At 39.0% G+C, this 27,158-nt stretch overlaps 2 protein-coding genes and 1 long non-coding RNA gene across 22 annotated transcripts; all 3 read right to left on the bottom strand.

Moving 5' to 3' along the window:
• Window positions 1-1,014: 1,014 nt before the first annotated feature.
• Window positions 1,015-3,646, bottom strand: LOC110933338. Of its 2 annotated transcripts, none has more exons than XM_035989067.1 (2): window positions 1,814-3,646; window positions 1,015-1,724 (listed from the first exon to the last, which is right to left on the bottom strand). In XM_035989067.1, the coding sequence occupies exons 1-2, from the start codon at window positions 2,333-2,335 to the stop codon at window positions 1,158-1,160; spliced, it is 1,089 nt and encodes a 362-aa protein (XP_035844960.1). In that variant the 5' UTR covers window positions 2,336-3,646; the 3' UTR covers window positions 1,015-1,157. Both variants share the same exon structure in this region; 1 of them encodes a protein (XP_035844960.1).
• Window positions 3,647-3,887: 241 nt separating this feature from the next.
• On the bottom strand, window positions 3,888-5,340 carry LOC118491358. Its single transcript, XR_004891458.1, has 3 exons — window positions 5,096-5,340; window positions 4,820-4,982; window positions 3,888-4,705 (listed from the first exon to the last, which is right to left on the bottom strand). It is a non-coding gene; the product is annotated as an uncharacterized LOC118491358 (long non-coding RNA).
• Window positions 5,341-13,016: 7,676 nt separating this feature from the next.
• Window positions 13,017-26,554, bottom strand: LOC110936330. Of its 19 annotated transcripts, XR_004891448.1 has the most exons (6): window positions 26,077-26,538; window positions 25,785-25,983; window positions 24,758-24,845; window positions 16,124-16,230; window positions 15,951-16,056; window positions 15,190-15,400 (listed from the first exon to the last, which is right to left on the bottom strand). XR_004891448.1 is itself a non-coding variant. In XM_035989064.1 (3 exons), exons 1-2 carry the CDS (start codon window positions 26,537-26,539, stop codon window positions 25,792-25,794), a joined length of 615 nt encoding a protein of 204 aa, XP_035844957.1. In that variant the 5' UTR covers window positions 26,540-26,554; the 3' UTR covers window positions 24,808-24,834; window positions 25,785-25,791. The 19 variants fall into 19 exon arrangements, 4 of the variants coding, with proteins under 4 accessions (XP_035844957.1, XP_035844958.1, XP_035844956.1 ...); XR_004891450.1 differs by lacking the exon at window positions 15,951-16,056 and having other exon boundaries at window positions 15,192-15,400; XR_004891455.1 differs by lacking the exons at window positions 15,190-15,400; window positions 15,951-16,056; window positions 16,124-16,230 and adding an exon at window positions 13,017-13,217 and having other exon boundaries at window positions 25,785-25,969.
• Between the last annotated feature and the right edge of the window lie 604 nt (window positions 26,555-27,158).

The raw sequence follows: 27,158 nt of genomic DNA, 5'->3' as shown, positions 1-27,158 counted from the left end.
TTATTTTGTCGAGCACGAGTCCTCTGACCATGTATGTCTAGTCAAACGACCCATTTAGTAATCTTTGCAAAAACCAGCTACGCCACGTTTAACTCCCAGGTCCTTTATCTCCTTCACAACACTTCACCATACTTACCTGTCCATCTCGAAGAGAGAACGATACACAAATAAAAAATAAAATAAAAAAATGCAATTAACTGAAAATATGCTATTGTAAACACTTTAGTTTGGTATTTGACAAACACGAACATTCAGTATATTAGTATATTTCCTCTTTTTTTGTCGAGCGCGATTCCTCTAACCATGTATGTCTAGTCAAACGACCATTCCAGTAGTCAAACGACAATTCAAGAGTGTTTCTTGTTGACTGATCGTCACAAGCTAATAAGACGGCTACCGTTGCAACAACACATGGCCTATGTTCCATTAAATTAACCTTTGTAAATGCAAACAACTCAATCTTAAAGAGTAAATAAAACCAAGTTTAAAGATCAAAATTCTAATCCAGCTTGGAGCCAATTGGAAGTTACAATCCTGACCAATTACCATCTAAATTCGAGCTTGACACAAGTGACTATACTGACCAATGTGTTTTTTTCCTTACAGATGTCGGCTTTTATTCATAACCCACCTCATTATTCTGCTCATACGACTTTTGCAACAGTTAAGAGATAAAAGGTATAACATATAAAATTCAGTTTGATATTTGACAAACACGAACCTTCAGTATATTTCCTCTTTTTTTGTCGAGCACGAGTCCTCTATCCATTTATGTCTAGTCAAACGACCATTCCAGTAGTCAACGACCCATTTAGTAATCTTTGCAAAAACCAACTGCGTTACATTTAACTCCCAGCACCTTTATTTCCTTCACCACACTTCACCACACTTCACCACACTTACCTGTCCATCTCGAAGAGAGAACGATACACAAATAAAAAATAAAATAAAAAAATGTAATTAATTAAAAATATGCTACAGTAAACACTTCAGTTTGGTATTCGACAAACACGAACCTTCAGTATATTTCCTCTTATTTTGTCGAGCACGAGTCCTCTAACCATGTATGCCTAGTCAAACGACCATTCCTGTCAGTGGCGGAACTAGAAATTCTTAACCGGGGGGTCGTAATAGAAAAAAATAACTTTATTCATAATTCATAGCATACACCAATTATTTTTTTTAACAGCTGGTAATTGTAATCTACGGGGTCCCATATTTTGAAACCTTTGCAAAATTGCTTCAATTTCAACACTATCAAAAATATCTTTCTCGACATAGCACACCAATGCATCTGTGAGAAACATATCACCCATCTTATTGCGTAAATCCGTCTTGATAAACTTCATTGCGGAAAAAGATCTTTCGACAGTAGCGGTTGCAACAGGCAAGACCAATGCCAACTCAAGTAGTCGATAGACGAGTGCATAAGTAATATGATACTTCATGTGGACCATTTTCTTTGCAAGTTGTCCAATATCTTGAAGACCAGAAAACGCTTCATTACTTCTTATATTTGAAATATACCGATCTAGTTGTATCTTTAGTTGACCAAGATCAAATTGAGTAAAATCTTCTGAATATAACTCGGCAAGCCGTAATAACTTCTCACGGTCAAAAGATTGAAATGAATCTCTAGGATCAAGGCACGCAATACACGTAAGCAACTCCGAGTTAGACTTAGTAAAACGCTCATTCATTTCATTAAGAAGAAGATCAACAACCTAAAACAATTGGAAGACAATTTAAAGTTCGTTAACATAAAATGTAATAAGTTAAACTTTGCAAACTAAAACATAAAAGAATAAGGTACCTGATAAAAAATATCAACACGAAAACGGTGGAGATATGTTTGTGGTTCATCATCAATTGTCCTTCTAACTCGTCCTGGAATGATGTCTTCCATATTAGGCATATGAATTTCATTTTGAGCACAGAATATAGAGACTTCTTTTATTAACTCCTCCCATCCATCGTCCCTATATTTCTTTATATCATATTTCGTATCTTCAATCAATCGAACAGCGCTACAAATATTTTGATTCTTTAGCTGTAGGGCTTGTGACAAGTCATTTGTCTTTCTTAATAAATTCAACATTAAATGAGCAATAAAAACAAATTCAAAGTTTTCCATTTTCTCAGCCATACTAAGCGCAGTTCCCTTAGTTTTTCTATCTGGACCCTCTCTAGACAAAGCAATAAGTACTTCTTTCACTGGTTTCCACAAGTCTAAAAGCCGATGTATAGTTTTAAGATGCGAACCCCAACGAGTGTCACCAGCTCGGACTAAACTCATTTCTTGGTTTTTTCCTTTTCCTGTACAAACTTCACCCATCTCGATACGTTTAACAAAATCGTCATATTGTTTTTGCCTAATCGAATCTTTCCTTTTACATGAAGATCCAACAATATTTACAATTATCCCAAGGTAATCAAAAAACAACTTACAGATGCATCTTCGGATGATGTAGCTACCACTACTAACTGCAACTGATGAGCAAAACAATGAATATAAAACGCATACTTATTTTCATCTAAAATTTTTTATTTTAACCCATTTAGCTCGCCACGCATATTTGAAGCTCCATCATAACCTTGACCTCTAACTCTAGACATAGTTAAACCATGTTTTGCAAAGAAGTTGTCAATAGCACTTTTTAAAGATGATGCACAAGTGTCGGTAACATGCACTACCCCAACAAATCGTTCAATCACTTCTCCACCATCATCCACATATCTCAAAACCATTGCCATTTGCTCCTTTATAGAACAATCACGAGACTCATCAATCAAAATAGAAAAGAACTTCCCTTTAACCTCATTCACAATAATGTTTCTTACCTCCGTAGCACATGCATTAACTATTTCCTTTTGAATTTTAGGTGAAGTCAACTGATGATTTCCAGGAACTTTTAAATTCAACACCTTATTTACTTCATCATTATGCTCACAATGCCATTTTACAAGTTCAAGAAAATTACCTCGATTATTAGAAGTGGTAGACTCGTCATGCCCGCGAAATGCCAAACCTTGTTTTAAAAGGAATCGAATAACATCAACAACAGCGGTTAACCGAATACGATAATCAATCTCATCTTGCTTAGTGTGTTGTGACCACATATTGTTTACATTATGACTTTGATCTTTGAATAACTCGAACTGAACTCTAGCATGATTATGTCTACTGTTCGAACCCCCTTCATGGTCACGAAAACTTTCACATGCCTTTTTCCAGTTTCTAAAACCATGGTTTATAAAGACATCATCCCCATGTTTATTTCCCGTGGGGAATAAATAACACCATAAACAAAATGCAGCATCTTTTGATGCACTATATTCTAACCAATCAAAGTCGCCAAACCACGTTTCATGAAACTTTCTCATATGTCCACAAATTTTCGTTGTAGGGAAGATTTGACCTTTTGGTTGACAAGCGCCTTTCGTTATGTACCGTCTTCTTACTTCCTCTCGAATATTAACCGAATAATCATTAATTGGTTTTTGCAAAGCCGGGTCACCGACTATTTCCTCTTCAGATAATTCAACTTCTTCTCGACTTCTTTTATTAGTTTCGTTAGTATTTGACGGGTTTGATGAAGTCTCCATACTTGGTTTTGGTATTTTACCATAGTATTTTGTCATACGTGCGTTTCTACATATTCAATGATAAAAGGATATGATATAAATTAACAATAAATCCTAATCGTAATTAAAATAATAAATAGAAAAGCATAAAAAAATAAACAAATTAAAATGAACTATTAATCAATTTATTGTGATATAATAAAAAAATTAAATAAATAAAAAGAAAACCTACTGATGTAGGTTGCAACTATTAATCAATTTAATAAATGTAATATAATACTTACTTCATCTTGAGTGTAGGCTGCAACTTTCAATGGAAAAAGTGAAAAAGCTGATGTATGCTCAGAGCACACAGCCGCAACTATGTATTGTCTATTCTATTCTATTGTGTTGTTTTGAATTATATAATATTAGGTTTTTTTATTTTCTTTTTTAAATGGGCCTGTTAGGTTAAAAACCCAATGGCCATAACAAATACTACATAATTATCTCCACTGCTCCACATAACCACTTAACGTCTTCTTCTCTACCAATTCGCCGGAGTAACAGGGCCGCTGCCGAACCACCGCAACTTGGCCGGAGAACTTCAAAAATTTTCTATTTTTTTATTTCAACTTTATATACCCTACGGGAGACAAACAAGGGGGTCAAGCCTTTAAAAAAATTTCCGTCGAGTACTCCGTTTAAGGGAAAATCCGGCTGGCCGGGGGGTCAACGGACCCCCCTGACCCCCCTGTAGATCCGCCGCTGATTCCTGTAGTCAAACGACCCATTTAGTAATCTTTGCAAAAACCAGCTAACTCCCAGGTCCTTTATTTCCTTCACCACACTTCACCACACTTACCTGTCCATCTCGAAAAGAGAACGATACACAAATAAAAAATAAAATAAAAAAAATGCAATTAACTGAAAATATGCTATTGTAAACACTTCAGTTTGGTATTTGACCGACGCGCGACTTCAGTATATTTCCTCTTTTTTTGTCGAGCACGAGTCCTCTAACCATGTATGTCTAGTTAAACGACCATTCCAGTAGTCAACGACCCATTTAGTAATCTCTGCAAAAACCAACTGCGTTACATTTAACTCCCAGCACCTTTATTTCCTTCACAACACTTACCTGTCCATCTCGAAGAGAGAACGATACACAAATAAAAAATAAAATAAAAAAAATGTAATTAACTAAAAATATGCTACAGTAAACACTTCAGTTTGGTATTCGACAAACACGAACCTTCAGTATATTTCCTCTTATTTTGTCGAGCACGAGTCCTCTAACCATGTATGTCTAGTCAAACGACCATTCCTGTAGTCAAACGACCCATTTAGTAATCTTTGCAAAAACCAGCTGCGCTACATTTAACTCCCAGGTCCTTTATTTCCTTCACCACACTTACCTGTCCATCTCGAAGAGAGAATGATACACAAATGAAAAATAAAATTAAAAAATGCAATAAACTAAAAATATGCTATTGTAAACACTCCAGTTTGGTATTTGACAAACACGAACCTTCAGTAAACATATTAAAGGCAGTTGTTCTCAAACCTTTAATCACCCAACCAGTGCCCAACTCGAATTCAATTAGGCCCTCTCAAAGTGGGATTCCATCAGTAAGCTTTCCCAACACAATGGATGGCACCAAAAATGTTATCAGCCAGAACCATATGTATAAACGTTACTTGAAAAGCGGCCAATAATGTTCGTTCCGATTGTTTTTGCTAAAAAGAGCACATGAATACGTATCCACCACTTAAGCCATTGGTTTCTTGCATGGATATATATATATATATATATATATATATATATATATATATATATATATATAGGGCTTCATCTCCGCGGCTTGTATTTAAGCATTTACCAAACATCATCTGGATTGCTTCGGGCCAACGACGCCACCAGTTTGTTCTCGTTTCCAAACAAAAACTTGTTCCCCTCAGGCCCACAAAAGACAGCCATATGGTGGCCGAGCAACGATGTTTTGAAAACCATAGGACTTCCATATCTCTCCATTCTATTTCTCATGAATTTCTCCGGAGCTCCATGTCTTTGTGTACAGACGAACTCTATGGTTTCACCTAAAAACGACCATACGAAGCTTCCATGTGGCAGATTGTTATTGGTTGCTGGTTTCTTCCTATGGATTTGGAGGAAGAAGCATAGCACAATGAACAAAAAGAAAAGTGCTAGCAATGTGGCTGCCATTGACAACTGGTAACTACTATGAACTTGACCTTGATTAAGCTATATATATTTCTCATGAATTCAGTACCTCATGTTTCTTTTATCTCAAGCTTTCCTCTGCCATAGACATGTATATTTTTCTTTTACTTATGAAAAATATACCTGTATATATATAGCTTATGTCACACCCCCAAAATCCACCTGCGGATAACACCCGCTTCGAGGGCGTGACTGACCAGGATCCAGCCACCAATTATACTGAGCATTTAATTAATAGAAGAAATATTTAAAATCCGAAGTAATTAACAACATTAGAGTTTAGATTCGGTAATTAGTTTAACAAAACAGCGGAAGCATAAACCAAAATAGTTTTAAAGACAGTTCATTGATCAAAACAGTTATCCCAACACACGGGTTTGACGAACACTACACTTCCCCAAGTAGCAGCTCCTGAATCATTGGTTACCTGCAAAGCATGCAGTAAGGAGTCAACAATAATGCTGAGTGAGTTCACTAGTTGTCCAGTTTTAATTACCAAAAACTTGTTTCACCGGTTAATTTATCCGTTTATACATGCCCTGGGGAGCTACCCCAAAAGTTAGCGACTAAACTGTTTTTCCAATACCGAACACTAGGTAACCGTTGCGTATCCGCAGGATGCCCCGATGTCAATGTTCTATCATCATTGACGGATTTCTGAGTACATTAGTTCACGCCCGTCCCAAACCAGGGCACGGTGTGAGGCTGGTAAACACCTAAATAGCGCTATCAACTAATAACCCGCTCGCCTAACCCGGCGACTAATCGGTATTTGTAGTAGGGACTTGAGTGATAGAGTTTCGTTTAGTGCCGTTAGTTGCAATCCGTATAAACAGTAATTAACCAAAAGGTTTCCCAATACCCGGGAAGGAAAAGTAAGTTTTGTTCCCAATGACTAGGGAAGGTATGTAAATGGTATCCCCTTTTACCAGGGGATAGGGTTGTTAGTCTCGTGTCCCAAACCACCGGGACGCATGCTTTTAAGTTGTGAACTCACCTTGGGTTGCTCGGTAGGTTTAGGTTACTTGTCAATCACGTTGGTCACCACGTCCTAACATGGTTACCGGTATAGGTCAGGTTCGGTATACAAGTATTCACGTAAAACTTACACATAACTAACATGTATCAAGCATATAAGTAAACAGTGGGTTAATGGGCCGGCCTAAATAATTAAGCAGTCAACAGCAACACATAGTTCATTTAACAGATAGCCCAAGTTAACACAGAATGGCCCAATAACCAGAATGGACAGCCCACTCGCAACCAGCTGGTCTCGAGTCGCAACCAGGTGGTCTCGGCTTGTCACGCTGTGGTTACGAGTCGTAACCGTGGTCTCGAGTCATCATGTTTTGGTTGCGAGTCGCAACGGCGTGATTTCGAGTCGCAATCTCGTGGTTTCGAGTAGTCATGCTGTGGTTGCGAGTCGCAACTACGTGGTCTCGAGTTGTCTTGCCTTGGTTGCGAGTCGCAACGACGCGGTTGCGAGTCGTAAGCTGTCCCTTTCACGTACACGTGATGATGCAGATGCAACAGTCCGAAATTGTACCATGTATTCAGACCCAGATTAGGAAACAACCAATAAGGTTTCACTAACACTTTTCCTAAACTGACCAGCAATGAAAATAGATCAAACTTTGCCATTTTTACATCTTCAAGTCATATTCAAACAAGTTCATCTTATGTTCATCATTTTCTAGGGTTTTCATGCCAACATAAACACACATTTATGAACCGAAAATCACATATTTCTAGCAAGATCATCATGCAAGAACAAGAAACACACATGTTTGTAGCCGAAATCTCATATTTAACAACATCATTTTGCAAGGACAATGAAGCATAGATTGGTTAGCCATGAATACTCTTAGACTACCATTTTCTAACCATTTTTAAACATGTTACCACATATTGTCAAGCTTTACGAACCAACCTAAGAATCATGCATCTTGTTTCTAACCAAACATTTCTAGTTCATTTATCACACATAATTTCTACACACAAAATAGAACACTAACCGGTTTGAGAAGAAGAAGCCGTAAACAAGGAAAAGAACCGAGAAGATGGAGTGTCCGAGTTAGTGGTCTTGACCGAGTCCTTGTCCGGGATCCTTGCTTGAACCGAAAATTGAAAGGGATTGGGGTGTGTTGTTGAGGGTTTCTAGTTGAGAGAAAAATAGTAGAAGTGTGTTTGTGTGTTGTGTATGAAATGAGGGAAAGTGGGGAAAGATGGGGTATATATACCAAGGGGTGTTTCGGTTTGGGCTTGGGGTTTCGGCCCAAGCCGGTTACGGCTCAACGGCCCACTCGAAACCGAGTGGCCCACTCGCAACCGCCCGGTTGCGAGTCATGGTCTCGACTCACATACATTTATATATATAATACGTACATTCAACACACATTAAGCAAATATAGATCACGTTTTCATTTAATAATATTTATATACACAAAATATTACAAGGTGTTCGTTCGGAAAAACCTCGAGTGTCACATTATCCCCAAGTTTTAAGAACTTTCGTCCCGAAAGTTGAAGCAGCCACTGCCAAGCTAGCGTGTTTTAACGGGGTGTCACATCATCCCCCCGTTAGTTTGGAATTTCGTCCCGAAATTCGGTTGTAGCTTCAGTGCTGGGGTTTTCGTTTGGGAATAACTGGGGATACTTAGACTTCATCTGGTCTTCCCGCTCCCAGGTAAACTCTGGGCCGCGTCGCGAGTTCCAACGAACTCGTACAAGGGGTATTCTAGTGCTCTTGAGGACCTTAACATCCCGGTCCGTGGTTTCGACAGGTTTTTCGACGAATTTCAACTGTTCGTCGATCGTGAGTTCCTTCAGAGGAACTACGTGCGTCTCATCTGACAGACACTTCTTCAGATTCGACACATGGAAAACGTTGTGAACTGCACCGAGTTCTGCTGGTAAGTTCAGTCTGTAGGCCACCTTGCCTATTTCCTCAAGGATTTCGAAAGGTCCAACGTACCGTGGGTTGAGTTTGCCTCGTTTACCAAAACGAACCACACCCTTCCAGGGTGAAACTTTGAGTGGTACCCGCTCCCCAACCTGGAGCTCAAGTGGTTTCCTGCCCTTATCGGCGTAGGCCTTCTGACGGTCGCGAGCGGCCGCCATGCGTTGTCGTATTTGAGCAATCCGCTCAGTAGTGTCTATCACATGTTCTGGACCAGTGATTTGACTATCCCCCACCTCTGCCCAATAAAGAGGTGACCGGCATTTACGTCCGTACAATGCCTCAAACGGAGCAGCTCTAATGCTGGTGTGGTAGCTGTTATTATACGAGAATTCCACGAGTGGCAGATGCCTTTCCCAGCTGTTGCCAAAGTCGTTTACACAAGCGCGAAGCATGTCTTCTAATGTTTGAATAGTGCGTTCGGACTGCCCGTCCGTCTGTGGGTGATATAGATATGCTGTGCTCATAACTAAACGTGAGCCAAAAGACTTGTGTAATGCTTGCCACAGTTCCGAAGTAAAACGTGCATCTCGATCAGAGATGATAGAGGTGGGCACCCCGTGCCTCGAAACAACTTCCTTGAGGTATATCTTCGCCAGAGTGGAGAATTTATCTGTTGTCTTTGATTGCCAAGATGTGTGCGGATTTCGTGAGTCGATCCACGATCACCCAGATAGTGTCGTTTCCGCGCTGTGATCTAGGTAGGCCAGTAACGAAATCCATGGAAATTTGCTCCCATTTCCATTGTGGTATCTCTGGTTGTTAGAGTAGGCCTGAGGGTTTCTGATATTCCGTCTTGACTCGCGCACAAGTCAAACACTTGCTGACGTAAGTTGCTATGTGGGCCTTCATGCTAGGCCACCAATACGTAGTCTTAACATCGTGGTACATCTTATCCGAACCAGGGTGTACTGAGTAGCGAGATTTGTGCGCTTCTTTCATCGCAAGTTCCCGTAAGTCGCCATAGAGTGGGACCCAAATGCGTCCTGTTACATAATAAGCACCGTCTTCCTTCTGTTCTAAGCGTTGCCTTGACCCGCGTAGGGCTTCAGCTCTAACGTTCTCTGGTTTCAGTGCTTCTATCTGAGCAGCTCGTATTTGCGAAGGTAGACTAGAATGGATCGTGAGTTGTAAAGCTCTTACGCGTTTAGGCGTAGTGTCCTTCCGACTGAGGGCGTCTGCCACTACATTGGCCTTGCCCGGGTGATACCTGATAGAGCACTCGTAATCATTCAGCAGTCCGACCCATCGTCGCTGTCGCATATTCAGTTCCTTCTGCTTGAATATGTGTTCTAAACTTCCGCGGTCGGTGTAGACGGCGCACTTGGTTCCGTATAGGTAATGCCGTCATAACTTAAGTGCGAAGATCACTGCTCCCAGTTCCAAATCAAGCGTTGTGTAGTTCCTTTCGTGCGTCCTAAGTTGTCGAGGGGCGTAAGCAATAACCTTCTCGCGTTGCATCCGTGTGTAACTGGGATCCTGATTCGAAGCATCATGGTATACCGCTAGATCACCCGTACCCTAGGGTGAAGATGATGCTCAGTGCATTACAAAGTTGGGATTCGAAAGCTGAAAAGACGTCCTCCTGTTTTGGTCTTTCACGAACACAACACCCTGCTGTGCCAACGAGACTTAAGCTGTGCGACCTTCGAAAATCTTGTGATTAAGCTGCGATAGTATCTAGTGGGACCAAGAAACTCCTGTATCCTCGAAGGGATCTTTGATGTTGATCAGTTCCTAACAAAATGGATCTTAGCGAGATCCATGTGTATTCCCACTTCGTTGTTTGATAAAAAGAAAATGTGTACTTCCCGAATCCTGAAGTCATACTTAGGTAGACTTCGCACGTAGACGCTCCTCCCCTAGAAGCTCTATAATGGAATACAAGTGTTGTTCAAGGTGCCCCTTTCTCCTAGAAGTGATTCAAAACGTACTAGATAAACACAGTTGCAGTGTGATCCATAAAGCAGCTGGTGGGTTGTTCACCCCAAAAGGTCATGGAATAATTCATCCGGTGTCTCCAGGAAATGGCCTTATTGCGTTCACTATGCCGTTTTAGGAACATCCTCCCTTTGGACTTCCATCTGATGTTAGTTAGTTCGCTACTCAATCTTCGCGTAGGAGCATGACCCATGTAGCTGGTCAACAGGTTGTCAATACAGGATCGAGACAAACGGTTATGGGCTGTCACCTTGATGAGTTCTTAATAGTCAGTATACACACGAAAAGGCCCATCTTCCCTAGGATAAGTGGGGCTCTCCCAAAGCGAAGAACTAGACCCTACAAAACTCCTGTCCAACGGTTCCTATAGTTGCTTTGATAGGCCTTGCGACCTTCCTGGCGCAAAATGGTAAAAAGTACAAGTAATCAGGGCTGCCTCAGACGTGAGATCAAACTGAGATTCCGCCTAACAAATTTTCGGAAGAAAAACTGAATGTTCCTCGGATAGCACGCCGAGAGAAACAACGAACAACTGGTGGATCCTCGATCCACTTTTCCTTAGCCTAAACATCCGTAGCGGTTGCTAACACAGCGGAGTAATCCCTCTGTAGACGCTTCTGGCCTTCACAGCTGAAATGGCGCTAACTATTGAACTACTCTGACGCTTTAGAACAAATGCCGATTCTCCACACAAAGTTTTCTCCTCACTGGGTATATTCGCGTGATTCCTGGGTAACCAATTCACACTAACTACTGCGTTGTAACCATCGAGTGTGGTAGAAGGAAGGTCGACATCGGACACTCGTCCCACAAGGTCGTGTTTACATCCTGACGAACTCTTGAGATTCTATTTGACTTGCCATCAGTCGATTCCACATCTGGTTCAGTTTCAAGAAGTATCAGGGTCAAGCAGAACAGAGATGAAGCAAACAACTACCCATACCAGCTACCATGTTGCTACTATGCCTGGCGTCGCCGGCGCCAATCCTAAATGCCCTTCCACGAGCATCATTTCCAATGTTGTTGTTACGGTTGCGAGGATTTCCATTACTATCATCATTCCCTGGTTGTTGACCTTGATGTTGTCGCGACTGTTGTTTCTGATGTCGTTGCTTGAAATGGTGCGCTACGATCCTTCACTGACAAGTCCACCTTGTCACGTTTCCGTGCCGCGTCCCAAGGTGTACTTATTGAGCTGGCCGTTACGCATTTCCGCACCATTGTCAATTGTCATCGCTTATGGCCCGACTGATTCGTAAGAGCTGGCTCCTATGAGCCGCTGACTAGGGTTAAGGGTTCGATTGGAGTCAATTCGCTGATGCTCGTTGTCGGTGACTAGGGTCGTTCAAATGCTGAAGCCAGTAAGGTACTACGTCTACCCTCTTGACTGAGTAATACACGGTATGTTGAGATAGTGTTGCAGAAGTGATCGCACTTCGGGATTTAAGACGTCAACACGTTAAGTTCCAGTAAGCGAAGAAAGGTGAGAAGGATATAGACCAATCGTTGTCGTTTCAACACCCATCCCGGGGATGTTCGTACAGGCACCTAATGTTCTACACAGTTTGCTAGGCGTTCATATGGGTGTTCAGGTACTATTCGATAGCATCGAGGTTCGAAAGGGGTGCAGGGAGAAGTGAAAAGATCGTGTTCGAGTAGGAGGCAATCATTGCTACGGCTCCTATGAACTGTTGTGTCTCTCATCATACAGATAACGAAACGGAACCCCTTTTTCACTTGTTAAGCCTCACTGGGACTCACATCCACCCCACTATATTATTATGTGTGCACCCACAATAATATTGTGATTTGCATGTTCATCTCAGCTCCTCTTAACTCATGTCAAATGGTTCCCCACACTCGAGTAGATTTCAAAGAGTATCAAGTAGTGTAAGTCATGGAGGTTTAGGGAATTACCACCCTATCAATCACATGATACGAGAAAGTGTACATAAATTCATGTTGGTGTGCTAACGTGCAATCACATGCAATATCGTATGTGGGCTTTCACTAGTTAGGCATACTAGTACGTATAGCGAAACAGGAAACATAAAGTAAGCAAACAAGTAAACACTGGTCCGAGCTATGAGGTCAAAAGTGTTGAGCCTTGCACTTGGAGTGTAGTGTCGTCACGAGTCACGGGTTATAGTCTGGTTTTCTCCAAAAAGATTTACCCCTTTTTAAAACCAAGTTCACTATAACCAATGGCTCTGATACCAATCTGTCACACCCCCAAAATCCACCTGCGGATAACACCCGCTTCGAGGGCGTGACTGACCAGGATCCAGCCACCAATTATACTGAGCATTTAATTAATAGAAGAAATATTTAAAATCCGAAGTAATTAACAACATTAGAGTTTAGATTCGGTAATTAGTTTAACAAAACAGCGGAAGCATAAACCAAAATAGTTTTAAAGACAGTTCATTGATCAAAACAGTTATCCCAACACACGGGTTTGACGAACACTACACTTCCCCAAGTAGCAGCTCCTGAATCATTGGTTACCTGCAAAGCATGCAGTAAGGAGTCAACAATAATGCTGAGTGAGTTCACTAGTTGTCCAGTTTTAATTACCAAAAACTTGTTTCACCGGTTAATTTATCCGTTTATACATGCCCTGGGGAGCTACCCCAAAAGTTAGCGACTAAACTGTTTTTCCAATACCGAACACTAGGTAACCGTTGCGTATCCGCAGGATGCCCCGATGTCAATGTTCTATCATCATTGACGGATTTCTGAGTACATTAGTTCACGCCCGTCCCAAACCAGGGCACGGTGTGAGGCTGGTAAACACCTAAATAGCGCTATCAACTAATAACCCGCTCGCCTAACCCGGCGACTAATCGGTATTTGTAGTAGGGACTTGAGTGATAGAGTTTCGTTTAGTGCCGTTAGTTGCAATCCGTATAAACAGTAATTAACCAAAAGGTTTCCCAATACCCGGGAAGGAAAAGTAAGTTTTGTTCCCAATGACTAGGGAAGGTATGTAAATGGTATCCCCTTTTACCAGGGGATAGGGTTGTTAGTCTCGTGTCCCAAACCACCGGGACGCATGCTTTTAAGTTGTGAACTCACCTTGGGTTGCTCGGTAGGTTTAGGTTACTTGTCAATCACGTTGGTCACCACGTCCTAACATGGTTACCGGTATAGGTCAGGTTCGGTATACAAGTATTCACGTAAAACTTACACATAACTAACATGTATCAAGCATATAAGTAAACAGTGGGTTAATGGGCCGGCCTAAATAATTAAGCAGTCAACAGCAACACATAGTTCATTTAACAGATAGCCCAAGTTAACACAGAATGGCCCAATAACCAGAATGGACAGCCCACTCGCAACCAGCTGGTCTCGAGTCGCAACCAGGTGGTCTCGGCTTGTCACGCTGTGGTTACGAGTCGTAACCGTGGTCTCGAGTCATCATGTTTTGGTTGCGAGTCGCAACGGCGTGATTTCGAGTCGCAATCTCGTGGTTTCGAGTAGTCATGCTGTGGTTGCGAGTCGCAACTACGTGGTCTCGAGTTGTCTTGCCTTGGTTGCGAGTCGCAACGACGCGGTTGCGAGTCGTAAGCTGTCCCTTTCACGTACACGTGATGATGCAGATGCAACAGTCCGAAATTGTACCATGTATTCAGACCCAGATTAGGAAACAACCAATAAGGTTTCACTAACACTTTTCCTAAACTGACCAGCAATGAAAATAGATCAAACTTTGCCATTTTTACATCTTCAAGTCATATTCAAACAAGTTCATCTTATGTTCATCATTTTCTAGGGTTTTCATGCCAACATAAACACACATTTATGAACCGAAAATCACATATTTCTAGCAAGATCATCATGCAAGAACAAGAAACACACATGTTTGTAGCCGAAATCTCATATTTAACAACATCATTTTGCAAGGACAATGAAGCATAGATTGGTTAGCCATGAATACTCTTAGACTACCATTTTCTAACCATTTTTAAACATGTTACCACATATTGTCAAGCTTTACGAACCAACCTAAGAATCATGCATCTTGTTTCTAACCAAACATTTCTAGTTCATTTATCACACATAATTTCTACACACAAAATAGAACACTAACCGGTTTGAGAAGAAGAAGCCGTAAACAAGGAAAAGAACCGAGAAGATGGAGTGTCCGAGTTAGTGGTCTTGACCGAGTCCTTGTCCGGGATCCTTGCTTGAACCGAAAATTGAAAGGGATTGGGGTGTGTTGTTGAGGGTTTCTAGTTGAGAGAAAAATAGTAGAAGTGTGTTTGTGTGTTGTGTATGAAATGAGGGAAAGTGGGGAAAGATGGGGTATATATACCAAGGGGTGTTTCGGTTTGGGCTTGGGGTTTCGGCCCAAGCCGGTTACGGCTCAACGGCCCACTCGAAACCGAGTGGCCCACTCGCAACCGCCCGGTTGCGAGTCATGGTCTCGACTCACATACATTTATATATATAATACGTACATTCAACACACATTAAGCAAATATAGATCACGTTTTCATTTAATAATATTTATATACACAAAATATTACAAGGTGTTCGTTCGGAAAAACCTCGAGTGTCACATTATCCCCAAGTTTTAAGAACTTTCGTCCCGAAAGTTGAAGCAGCCACTGCCAAGCTAGCGTGTTTTAACGGGGTGTCACAGCTTAATGGCATTCCTTCATCATTTATTGCCTCGAATTGATCTACAAATTAATAAAATACAAATCAATCACCAATCTTGTGTGCATGTTAGTGATAATCAAACGTTACTTACTCATTAACACCTTCAATGTTAATCACATATTCACATCAAAATTCTTCATACAAAAAACTATCTAAACCCTAATTATAATCCTAACCCTAATTCAATTCAGATCAATACGTCAAAATTCAACGGTTCAAAGCAAAAGTTTCGCAAATAGAATCCAAAATTCAATCCTAATCTGAACACAAACTGGAAATTTGATTTCTCAAATTTGACGAAATAACATACGAATTTGATAACCAAAAATGCAAATTTGGAGAGGGAAGAAGTGGCTTTTTATGCTACTGTTTGAAAATTAGGAATTATGAGATGAAGAAGAAGAAGACAACGATGAAGATTAATGGATGAATGTTGGCCCAAAAATCTATCGAGAAATAATTGAATGGGAAAATAAGGAATTGTAGATGAAATCATCAGCATCTATAGAAATTTTGGATTGAAAAAACAATTGAACAATTCAGATAAACATACGAGGATCAAGATCAGACCGATGTAAATAAAATCTTCTGATGAAATCACCAACGTTGAAAACGCCAATGTCTATTACGGCTGAGAAATAGGGTTGGTGATTGTAAGGAATCGAGTGACAGAAACCTACATATGAACGAACAAAATCAAATATAAAAACAATCAAAATCAAACATATGAACAATGATCTAACCTTGATTTGAAGATTATTTTGAAGATATGCACCGTCTGCGGAGAAGAAAGTATTCGTCAAAAACCCTAATTCGATGTTCAAAAGCGACGGGATGAGATTTAGGTTTTCTGAAAAATCGCCATAAAGAGAGTAGATGACTATTAGGGTTTGAAGCGGAGCAGATGAAAGAATAGCGTGTGAGGAAAAGAAAGAAGAAGGAAAAGAAAAGAAGCGTGAATGTGGTTTTGGCGGTCAATAGAACAAAATAGGTATTAGTCTAATGCCAAGTGTCAACTAATAGGTTAAGATTATGACAAGTGGCTAAAAATTATTTTGTTTTATTAGAAGTAGTAGATTTAGAAAATAAAATGCCAAATGATATATTAGAAGATCCATCATTTAACTACATGCAGATTATTATAAAGATTTAAAACTTGAAAAGAGGCCTATGTTCGTTTCACTACATTTGTCAAGTATACACACTAATTCTTTTTTTTATTATATTAACTACAAGTTTAAATAATTGTGGTTATTGTTTCTGTTATATTAAAATGATAAGGATGACAAGTTACTATTCGGTTGGGTTATTAATGAAGGAGATGATGTCGAGGTTGTATTCAAATAAAATCAAAACCAACTATATAAGATTTAGTGATTTTATTAAATATATTATTGGTTTCACTAAATTAATTATAGAGTTAATTGCCCGGATAGTCCCTGTGACTTGTTATTTTTTTTTTCACCTTTAGTCTCTACCTTGTTAAACCACATAGACCAAACATGCTATTTTATTATAGTTTCTTTAACATTAATTGTTAATAATAAGTTAAATTATATTATGATATTTAATTAAATTGTAAACAATAAAATTAGAAACCATATTTTTGAATAATTATTAACTAGATCATCATGTGTTATTCTAAATATCTAGGTTAATTACTCATGTTCGTTCTCTTGGATTTCCCAATCTCTACTCGTGCGTATTTTCAAGAAATCGCAACGCAATCAATGGTGACTTATCAAGCTTCAAGAAAACAAGCTAGGATGGCATTAGAAACCCATATTAGCAATTTATTTTTGTTTGAGATTATGTTTGAATATTTGAGACTTTGTACTACTTTTCTAGTGTTAATAAAATAATTTAATTCATATTGTCACATTTAGTGTTATGTTGTTTTGAGCAATTTGTTCGTCTCATCCCGATGTTTCCGCCATCGGTTGGGGTGTGACAGATTGGTATCAGAGCCATAACTATAGGGAATTAGGTAGAATTTCTATACTTTTCCCTAGTCTACAGTAGGAGTACTCTGATACCAAATTGGTATCAGAGCCATAACTATAGGGAATTAGGAATGTCTTGCCTAGTCTATAGTTTAAGAGCTAATTCACTATGTGTTGCTTAAAACAACTTCCTTTCTATCTTCTTTGCTTCCCTCTATTCTCTTGGACTCTTAATATATATACCTTTCCTAAGGCTAACACAATACACTTGGAGGCTTTGAAGACACTCTGATAACACAATCGAAATGACTCACCAAAATAGGGGTGATTCCCACACTTGGTGATGACTTTCACTCAGCTATACTTTGAATTTTTGCACCAAATCTACCCTCTAAGTTAGGAGTGATATCCAAATCTTGAAGGGAATTTCCATTTCATACTCTAGTGGACCCTTATCTTTTGATAAGTACCAACCACGTTAGGGTACGATGTTATCAAGTTAGAGGTGAAACTCGCATCTTGTTAACTAGTCCCACTCTTCGATTTTCAATCTCGCCAAAGTTTCGATTTTCCCAATCGATTAAGGACGTGTAGTAACTGGAAGGACAAATATCGTTAGTCGCTTCTCGATGAGAGTATTTGTCTATTAGGCCAAAGCATGTTTCCTTAATTTGAAAAGGACTTCGACTTACTTTGGAATAGTCTTATGTTACGTTCCGTGACGATCCACATTTGCATTGAATCTCTTTTATGTTATATCTCAAAATGTATATGATTTAACATTTACGACCTCGGTCACTTCGGTGTCGAGGGACGCACATTAAACATTTACGACCTCGGTCACTTCGGTGTCGAAGGACGCACATTTACGACCTCGGTCACTTCGGTGTCGAGGGACGCACATTAAACATTTACGACCTCGGTCACTTCGGTGTCGAGGGACGCACGTTAAACATTTATGACCTCGGTCGCTTCAGTGTCGAGGGACGCACATTAAACATTTACGACCTCGGTCACTTCGGTGTCGAGGGACGCACATTAAACATTTACGACCTCGGTCGCTCCGGTGTCGAGGGACGCACATTAAACATTTACGACCTCGGTCACTTCCGTGTCGAGGGACGCACGTTAAACATTTACGACCTCGGTCACTTCGGTGTCGAGGGACGCACATTTACGACCTCGGTCACTTCGGTGTCGAGGGACGCACATTTACGACCTCGTTCACCTCGGTGTGGAGGGGCGCATATTATAACTTTACGACCTCGTTCACCTCGGTGTCGAGGGGCGCACTTTATACTTTACGACCTCGGCCACCTCGGTGTCGAGGGGCGCACATTATAACTTTACGGCCTCGTTCACTCTGGTGACGAAAGATGCACAATACTCTAGTAATTCTCCCTACACGAGCCACATACATACATAAACATATCATACTAATCCTTTTCATACACAATCTATATCTATGAATTCAAAATATCACCACAAGATTTAATCCACTCATATTCCCAAAAATGGAAGCTTATCATCCAGATAGGAGTGATTTCCTTCCCTTGATGATTAGCTCCCCTCACTTTTCAACTTAACCAATGAGCTAGGGGTGATTTCCTTACCTCGGAGGTAGTTACCAACTCTTCTTCGTTCTCAATGATACTTTACATTTGAACATTTATTTTATTTCAAACTTGGAGATACGATATGCACTATCTTCGCAATTTAAATCAAATAATAACAATATCTCGAGAACAAACTAAATTTACAATGCTTTCATTATCTATGATACACTACATGAAATTCATAATTATGCTATGTGAAACTAGTTGAACCTTTTGTATGCTATGTGAAACTATATGCTATGTAACGCATTCATGAAAACAATTTCTTTGAACAAAACGTTACGATCAAAGTCTCATCTATTCCTTCCTTTGAATCAGTTTTCCCCTTAGATTTCGAGGACGAAATCTCCTAAAGTAGGGGAGACTGTAACATCCGTCAAAATGGATTCCAAAAATCCGACCCGTTTTGAATCTCGGATCCTAACCCTTGAAACTCGGGAATTTTTTTTTCGCAAATTAATTAACCGTCTAAAGATCTTCTTTTATCAATATGATTTAATTATTCATTAGTTTAATTAATTAAATTTACAAATAAAACTTTTTATAGTTTTTGTTTTTTTTATTTTTATTTTATTTTTTTTTATAAAAGTAATCTAGTTAGTTAGTATACATTAACCAAGTTAAACCTAGCTAATTAGTTAACCCTTCAAGTCAGAGGGTGTTACTTTTAAATATATACAGTAGATGACGAATTTCTTAAATAATAAATAGGTTAAATTAAAATGTGGTTTCAAACCTCACACACAAGCAATTGTTTAAATATATCAAATTGTAGGACTAAAATAATATAATATATAGGTTTTAATGATACTAAGTTAACATGTTCAGTTGGTCCATATAGTTAAACTTATACGAAGGTTTAATAGTTAAAACAAATGTGAAACTATATTTAAAAACAAGAATTGCCGCCACCAACCGATTGACAGCAAACAACCAGCCGAGAGACAGCAACAACTTTCCTTTGATCGATTTCCTGAGTTTCCGAAATTGATTAACATTCCGCGTTTCCTTCTTGAACCCCATCATGAACAAGCCATGATTTCGTTGCCAAATTTACAAGACGAGCGAACCTTATAAATACCAACACCCTCACAACCTCTTGACACACCCACACCTCTCACAACCCCCTTTCGCAACCCGGAGATATACGAACCTTGTTCGGACCTCTCGCACTCTTTTCGAATCACTTGGAAGTCACCGGAGTTCCGCCGGAGTGACCGAAGCTCCCCAGAATAACCTCCGTTCATTCCCACAGTCGTTCACCGAGCACGTCACCGGAGTTTGAAGTTTGCCGGAGATCGGGTTCGCTGAAAAACGCTACGAGTTTACGACAGAAACTCACGTTCTCCTCTTGTATCGGTATACCTTTCTTCTCCCCTGGTTTACTTCGTTTAATCCCCTACTAGAATGCAACAAATTTCTTTTATCATAAAGCATTCAAACAAACTGTAAAGTTGGAAACTTGCTTCACAGTGGAATGTTGTTCCATTTAAAACAAAGAAGACTACATACTATGTTTGTTTCTTTTATATCTTATTTAGAAAATAAAATGCCAAATGATATATTAGAAGATCCATCATTTAACTACATGCAGATTATTATAAAGATTTAAAACTTGAAAAGAGGCCTATGTTCGTTTCACTACATTTGTCAAGTATACACACTAATTCTTTTTTTTTTATTATATTAACTACAAGTTTAAATAACAGTGGTTATTGTTTCTGTTATATTAAAATGATAAGGATGACAAGTTACTGTTCGGTTGGGTTATTAATGAAGGAGATGACGTCGAGGTTGTATTCAAATAAAATCAAAACCAACTATATAAGATTTAGTGATTTTATTAAATATATTATTGGTTTCACTAAATTAATTATAGAGTTAATTGCCCGGATAGTCCCTGTGGCTTGTTATTTTTTTTTCTCCTTTAGTCCCCACCTTGTTAAACCACATAAACCAAACATGCTATTTTATTATAGTTTCTTTAACATTAATTGTTAATAATAAGTTAAATTATATTATGATATTTAATTAAATTGTAAACAATAAAATTAGAAACCATATTTTTGAATAATTATTAACTAGATCATCATGTGTTATTCTAAATATCTAGGTTAATCACTCTTGTTCGTTCTCTTGGATTTCCCAATCTCTACCCGTGCGTATTTACAAGAAATCGCAACGCAATCAATGGTGACTTATCAAGCTTCAAGAAAACAAGCTAGGATGGCATTAGAAACCCATATTAGCAATTTGTTTTTGTTTGAGATTATGTTTGAATATTTGAGACTTTGTACTACTTTTCTAGTGTTAATAAAATAATTTAATTCATATTGTCACATTTAGTGTTATGTTGTTTTGAACAATTTGTTCGTCTCATCCCGATGTTTCCACCATCGGTTGGGGTGTGACAGTCAGTATTTGGTACGGTTTCAGTTCGTTGCCATTTAATATTCCGCAGATTTCCCGCAGACCGTCATACGCGTACTGTAGAACCGCATAGGCGTTCCTAAGCTTACTGAGGGACTAATTAAGTTTATTTGCGACGTGAACACTATTTATTGTCGCGTTAATCGTCTATTAATCACGTAATTAAGGGCGTAAATTACCGGTTGTCACATTCTCCCCCTGTTAATAAAATTTCGTCCTCGAAATTTAGACTACGTTAACTCCTTAGAGTTACGTTATGTGTAATTAATTATGAATAATGTCCAAGGAAACGAGATATACTGATACAGTCACCAATGTGACCAAGTTAACAGGGGTCCAATAAAAGAGGAATTTCGACCAAAAGAATTCCAAATGGACGTTTACAATATGTAAATGAATGTTAGAAACAATAACATTCCCTAGGAGAAGCTTAGAATCAACAAGCCCAAACGAATTTGTTTTGTTTGAAACGCTCGATCATGATCAGCCCAAGCTACAAGGTCTACCGACGCCACAAGGTGTCGTAGTGATCAAAAACAATTCAATAATAATGGTGATCAAACAAGTATCACCTGTGTTTGAAGTCAAATGAAAGCGCAATAATAAATCGAAGCGGATTTAATCTAACTCAATAAATAGATAATTAAATCCGTGCATGAGATTAGCGCAAGCTTCAATTTAGTGAAACGCCACCACAAGGTGCCGAAGTTAACAAACGACTTAATGGAGTGGTAAACCAAACAAATCTACTACGACTCAGAACAATGAAATGCTTGTTAAAACGAATTCGAATATGATGTTTTCGATACATCATATGGTGTCTTGAATTGAATATGTGTAATGAACAAGTTCAAACAATTGAATTTGACTTTCGGCATGGTCAAACAAGTTAACAATTGAATAAATACATGTATCGACAGGAAAACTTTCGGCATGGTCACATTGAAAAACCATGTATGTAACTTGAAAAGAAAAGAAATTTCAAGAAAATGTGTTAACTTGATAACGAAGAAGCCAACAATTACAATAATGCGGGTCATTCGAATCACAAATCAATAATTAGATTTAGCAAAATAATATTTGAACTTTGATGAAACGCTTATTCGAAACGAATCCACATGCGTAACAAACGATGCATACGTAACAAACGATGCATACGTAACATAGGAGTTTTCAAGAAATGAAGCAAATGAGTATTCGCTATAACGAAAGAAATGTTCGTGATACAACGACAATTAAGAGGAGTAGAGATGTAAAAATCTACTCACGAGATGCAAAAGTCGGAATTTCAACAAGGAAATTTAAGGATTTTACCTGGGGTTTCATGTGACAACCAGTTGTTAGGTGACATTACCATGGAATGTCAAACATATCGTATTCGTCGTTAATGTGATAGGGGGAATGCGAAGACATGCACCTTCTCCTTGGCATGACTCGTGTCGTTTGCAGGACCGCGTGCCAAACTGCTGCTTCCTCGAAAGTCGTATGTGACATACTTCAACATCCGTTGATGTATAGCTTAAGTTTCACGTATACCTGTGCACTAGCGTTTCATTCTGCATAGGCTACCTGCTCGGGAAGTTAAAATATCATAGACAATATGGATAATAGTGTGTGCCCGAGTTTATATTCGCGGTTTCTACGTGATGACCTTTAATGAACTTCAACATAAGTTTTCGAAGGTCTTAAATGCATGTTTCCTAAACTCTCAAACATATCGTATTCGTCGTTAATGTGATAGGGGGAATGCGAAGACATGCATCTTCTCCTTGGCATGACTCGTGTCGTTTGCAGGACCGCGTGCCAAACTACCGCTTCCTCGAAAGTCGTATGTGACATACTTCAACATCCGTTGATGTATAGCTTAAGTTTCACGTATACCTGTGCACTAGCGTTTCATTCTGCATAGGCTACCTGCTCGGGAAGTTAAAATATCATAGACAATATGGATAATAGTGTGTGCCCGAGTTTATATTCGCGGTTTCTACGTGATGACCTTTAATGAACTTCAACATAAGTTTTCGAAGGTCTTAAATGCATGTTTCCTAAACTCTCAGAGTTTTGTGTACTGTATGCGACTGTTTTGTGTACCGTGTATAAACACCACAATAACGTACGTTTGAAAACAAAATCTTGACTGTTTGTTTTTCGGCAACGGTTGGAGACCATATTGAGTACTAGGCGTTCTGTATGTATTCAGGTTTTAATAGTCTAAGTCCCAGAGAAAATTGAGGTTAGAGCCTAGGTATTCCTATAGAAAACCTTATTCGCTGTAACCTGTAGCTCTGATACCAATCTGTCACACCCTGAAATTTCCAGAGCTGGCGTGACTGGACTAGTATCTTCATTGCACAGCGGAAGCAAATAATCTAAGTCTTCTAGAAATTGAACGCCCACTAAGTACTCGACTCTTCATGGTTCTCCTATTCCAACCGTTCCATAATTTCTGAAAAGTAACCTGAGAAAGAAACATGCGAAAAATCAACATAAAGTTGAGCGAGTTCATAGTTTCTTTGTAAAAGATTTGAAATAAATCTTTTTGAATAACCGGTTTTTGAAGTATTGTTGAGAAAACGAATTTAAAATCATTTTCTTGTCAAGTTATATGGAAACTTTGTATGAAAACATGGTATGTAACTTGTAAAACGTATCTGTAACTGAGTACTATGAATGTTTGTATGTATCTTGTAAAACGTATCTGTAACTGAGTACTATGAATGTTTGTATGTATCATGTAGAATGTATCTGTAACTGAGTACTATGAATGTTTGTATGTATCATGTAGAATGTATCTGTAACGGAGTACTATGAATGTTTGAGATCGCTAGTGGTTTGCAAGGCCACTAACATGTGTCACGACATAAGACGCCACCAAACCTAGGCATTTTTGTCGACTTTGACTGAGACACAGAAGCACTCATTGGTAGAAGTAGGCCAAGAGTGGGGTTGCCTGAAACCCATTAGATCTAACCTTTTGTTCCGCGGTCTGAATGTATACGTTGATTAATGGTGCTTATGGTACCCTATTCGGGACATGATCTAGAATGTTTCACTTGAATGTTTTTGTACTCCATCATACCATTTGTAAACATTGTAACATTTATTTCACCCCCAACGTTATAAAACTGAAATTAGTTAAAAGAAAAGGGGGAGCATGAACTCACTGAGTTTAGAATTCGTGTGTATGCATATTTCGAAAAATACGCTTGTTTGAAAAACCGGTATAAGACATAAGCTTTTCGTAAACCATTTGTGTCTGTTAAAACTTGCTTGTAACATGGTTTGGAAATATGTAATTCTTGTATGCTTTGCAAAAAAGGCATGTCTTTCCACCCCGAAAACATTTAGAAAAATGTAAAACCGTGAAAAGGTGGGGTTATGAACTCACCTGAATATTCCTGTGCAAAGCTAGCTATATACGACTTCGTAATGTTGTTTCCAAGATGAGACTCGCTAGCGTGCATTCTACAATATTCCTAACATGGAATATCTAAATAAGTTTCTAATTAATGCGGTAACTAATCTACGTGTTACCGAGCTCTACCGAATCGTTGACCGAACCATTTGACGGTAAATTGTTAACTTAAAAGAAGCGAAGAAGTTATACTTGTTAGCTTGTTTTGAGAAGTCGTATGTTGATATATAGTACGCCGTTTAGGAGTTTAAAATAAATATAAAAAAGGTTATATTTATTTATAAAAGAACACGAGTTGTTGTGTTTGAAAATAAATATGGCTATATTTATTTTATAAAAGAATTCGACTTGTTTGCGTCGGAAATAAATATATAACTATATTTATTTATAAAAAGATTCGTTTTGAACGATATTTATTATAAATATATAAGCTATATTTATTTTTATAAAACGAATTTCTGTCGATTAATATTTCAAATAAATATATAAACTATATTTATTTTAGTAAAACAATCGTCGTGTCGTTTGATTGTTGAAATAAATACAAAATATTTATTCTTATGAAAAGAAGTCGTATCAGAAACAATATAAATCATTACGTTTATTTTTATAAAAGTTTTGTCAAAATTTTCGAAGTTTAAAAATAACCATGTTTATTGTTTGCAAATAATTCCCGTATCGTAGCTTTCGTAAGTTGTTTAGTGTCGTCAAAAGTAGTTGTATGTTTGTTTTTGACTTTCTAAAAGATTATTTGAATCCGAATGTTTGCTTTATAATAAAACGCAATTACTTTACGGATTTTCTTTTGGACGCCCCCGACAACACAAGTTGTCGTAATTTTTCAAAGTTCAACAATTTACCAACCAATATAACCATTATTTATATAAGATTTTGTCGAATAAGTTGAAATGTAAACTAGTATTAGATCGGTTCGGGCTCGCTATTCACGTAACATATAAAACTACGAATTAACGAAATAAACCACGCCGTTAATCTTTACCAAATCTTTATGTCAAAACGTCGAAAGATGTTGACTGAGTTGACCAAACCCATTCTACTCGAAGTTTATCCGAGCCGTCTGACTGAACTGGAGCCGAACCGAAGCTGTTGACCAAACTTTGACCCAGAACCTGAGATTCGAACTCTATCCCGACTGTGCCTGAGACAAACCAAGATCCTGTTGAGCTGCATCACCATAACTTGAACCAAACCGAATCACAATCAGACCTTGAACATAACCCAAAAACTTGAACCACATACTTGAACTCGAAATAGACAAAGGAAGGGCTTACCGTGAACCTGAACCACGAACCGAAGCGCCGCTACTGCCCCCCTTCGTCCACCGCCGTTCTTGCCGTCGCCGGCGTTCGTCGCCGCCGTGAGCGGCGGCGCGGCTCTCTTTTCTCCCGGTGTCTCTCTTTCTCCGCCACTCCTCTCTCTCTCGGTCCTCCTCTCGTGCTTGAACCTATCTCCGGCACCACCCACCACAGTGCCGCCACCTGTAGTGGTGGTGGTGTTGCTGCTGCTGATATCCGCCACCACCAAAACGATGGTGGTGGCTGGCGGTATAAGAGAAGACCGGGGGGGGGGGGTCGACTGACTCGATAGGGGAAATGAGGGAGTGGAGGTGTGTGGTTGTTGTGAACAAGGAGATGAGGGTGTGAAGTTGAAGCTTGAGAGAAGCTTTTGAAGTGATCGATTTCTCTGTGTTTGGTTTGTGTGGTTTGGTTTTGTGTCTGCACAATTAAAAGGCATGGCCCCTATTTATACACTTGAATATGGGTTTTGTTTAGTGATTAATATAATTATTTCCCAACAATTTATTATCCACAAGTCATTATGTTCCAAATCTTTGAGGCAAAATCCTTTGTACAGATTTTTAGAGATTTGAAGAGATTTAGTATAGATTTGATAAGATTCTCAAATCTTGTAGAGAACTTGATAAGGTCTAATGTATTATGTTCAAGTTTAGGCTTATGGGTTTTGGGCTTGGGCCCAGGGCCCACAAGCCCATCTCATGTGTAAGTGGCCCGTAATTCCTACGAGACCCGATATTGCGACCCAAACTCCATAAGCATAAAATATTCGTGTAACATCCATATTGTCGGCGTCATCAGTATTTCGTACGGTTTCAGTTCGTTGCGTTTAATATTCCTCAGATTTCCCGCAGACCGTCATACGCGTATTGTAGAACCGCATAGGCGTTCCTAAGCTTACTAAGGGACTAATTAAGTTTATTTGCGACGTAAACACTATTTATTGTCGCGTTCATCGTCTGTTAATCACGTAATTAAGGGCGTAAATTACCGGTTGTCACATTCTCCCCCTGTTAATAAAATTTCGTCCTCGAAATTTAGACTACGTTAACTCCTTA

This window comes from Helianthus annuus, chromosome 4, assembly GCF_002127325.2.
Source record: "Helianthus annuus cultivar XRQ/B chromosome 4, HanXRQr2.0-SUNRISE, whole genome shotgun sequence".
NCBI classification, from domain to species: domain Eukaryota; kingdom Viridiplantae; phylum Streptophyta; class Magnoliopsida; order Asterales; family Asteraceae; genus Helianthus; species Helianthus annuus.
The sequence above is the reverse complement of the archived record's forward strand: the minus strand, read 5'-3'. Positions and strand labels throughout refer to the sequence as shown.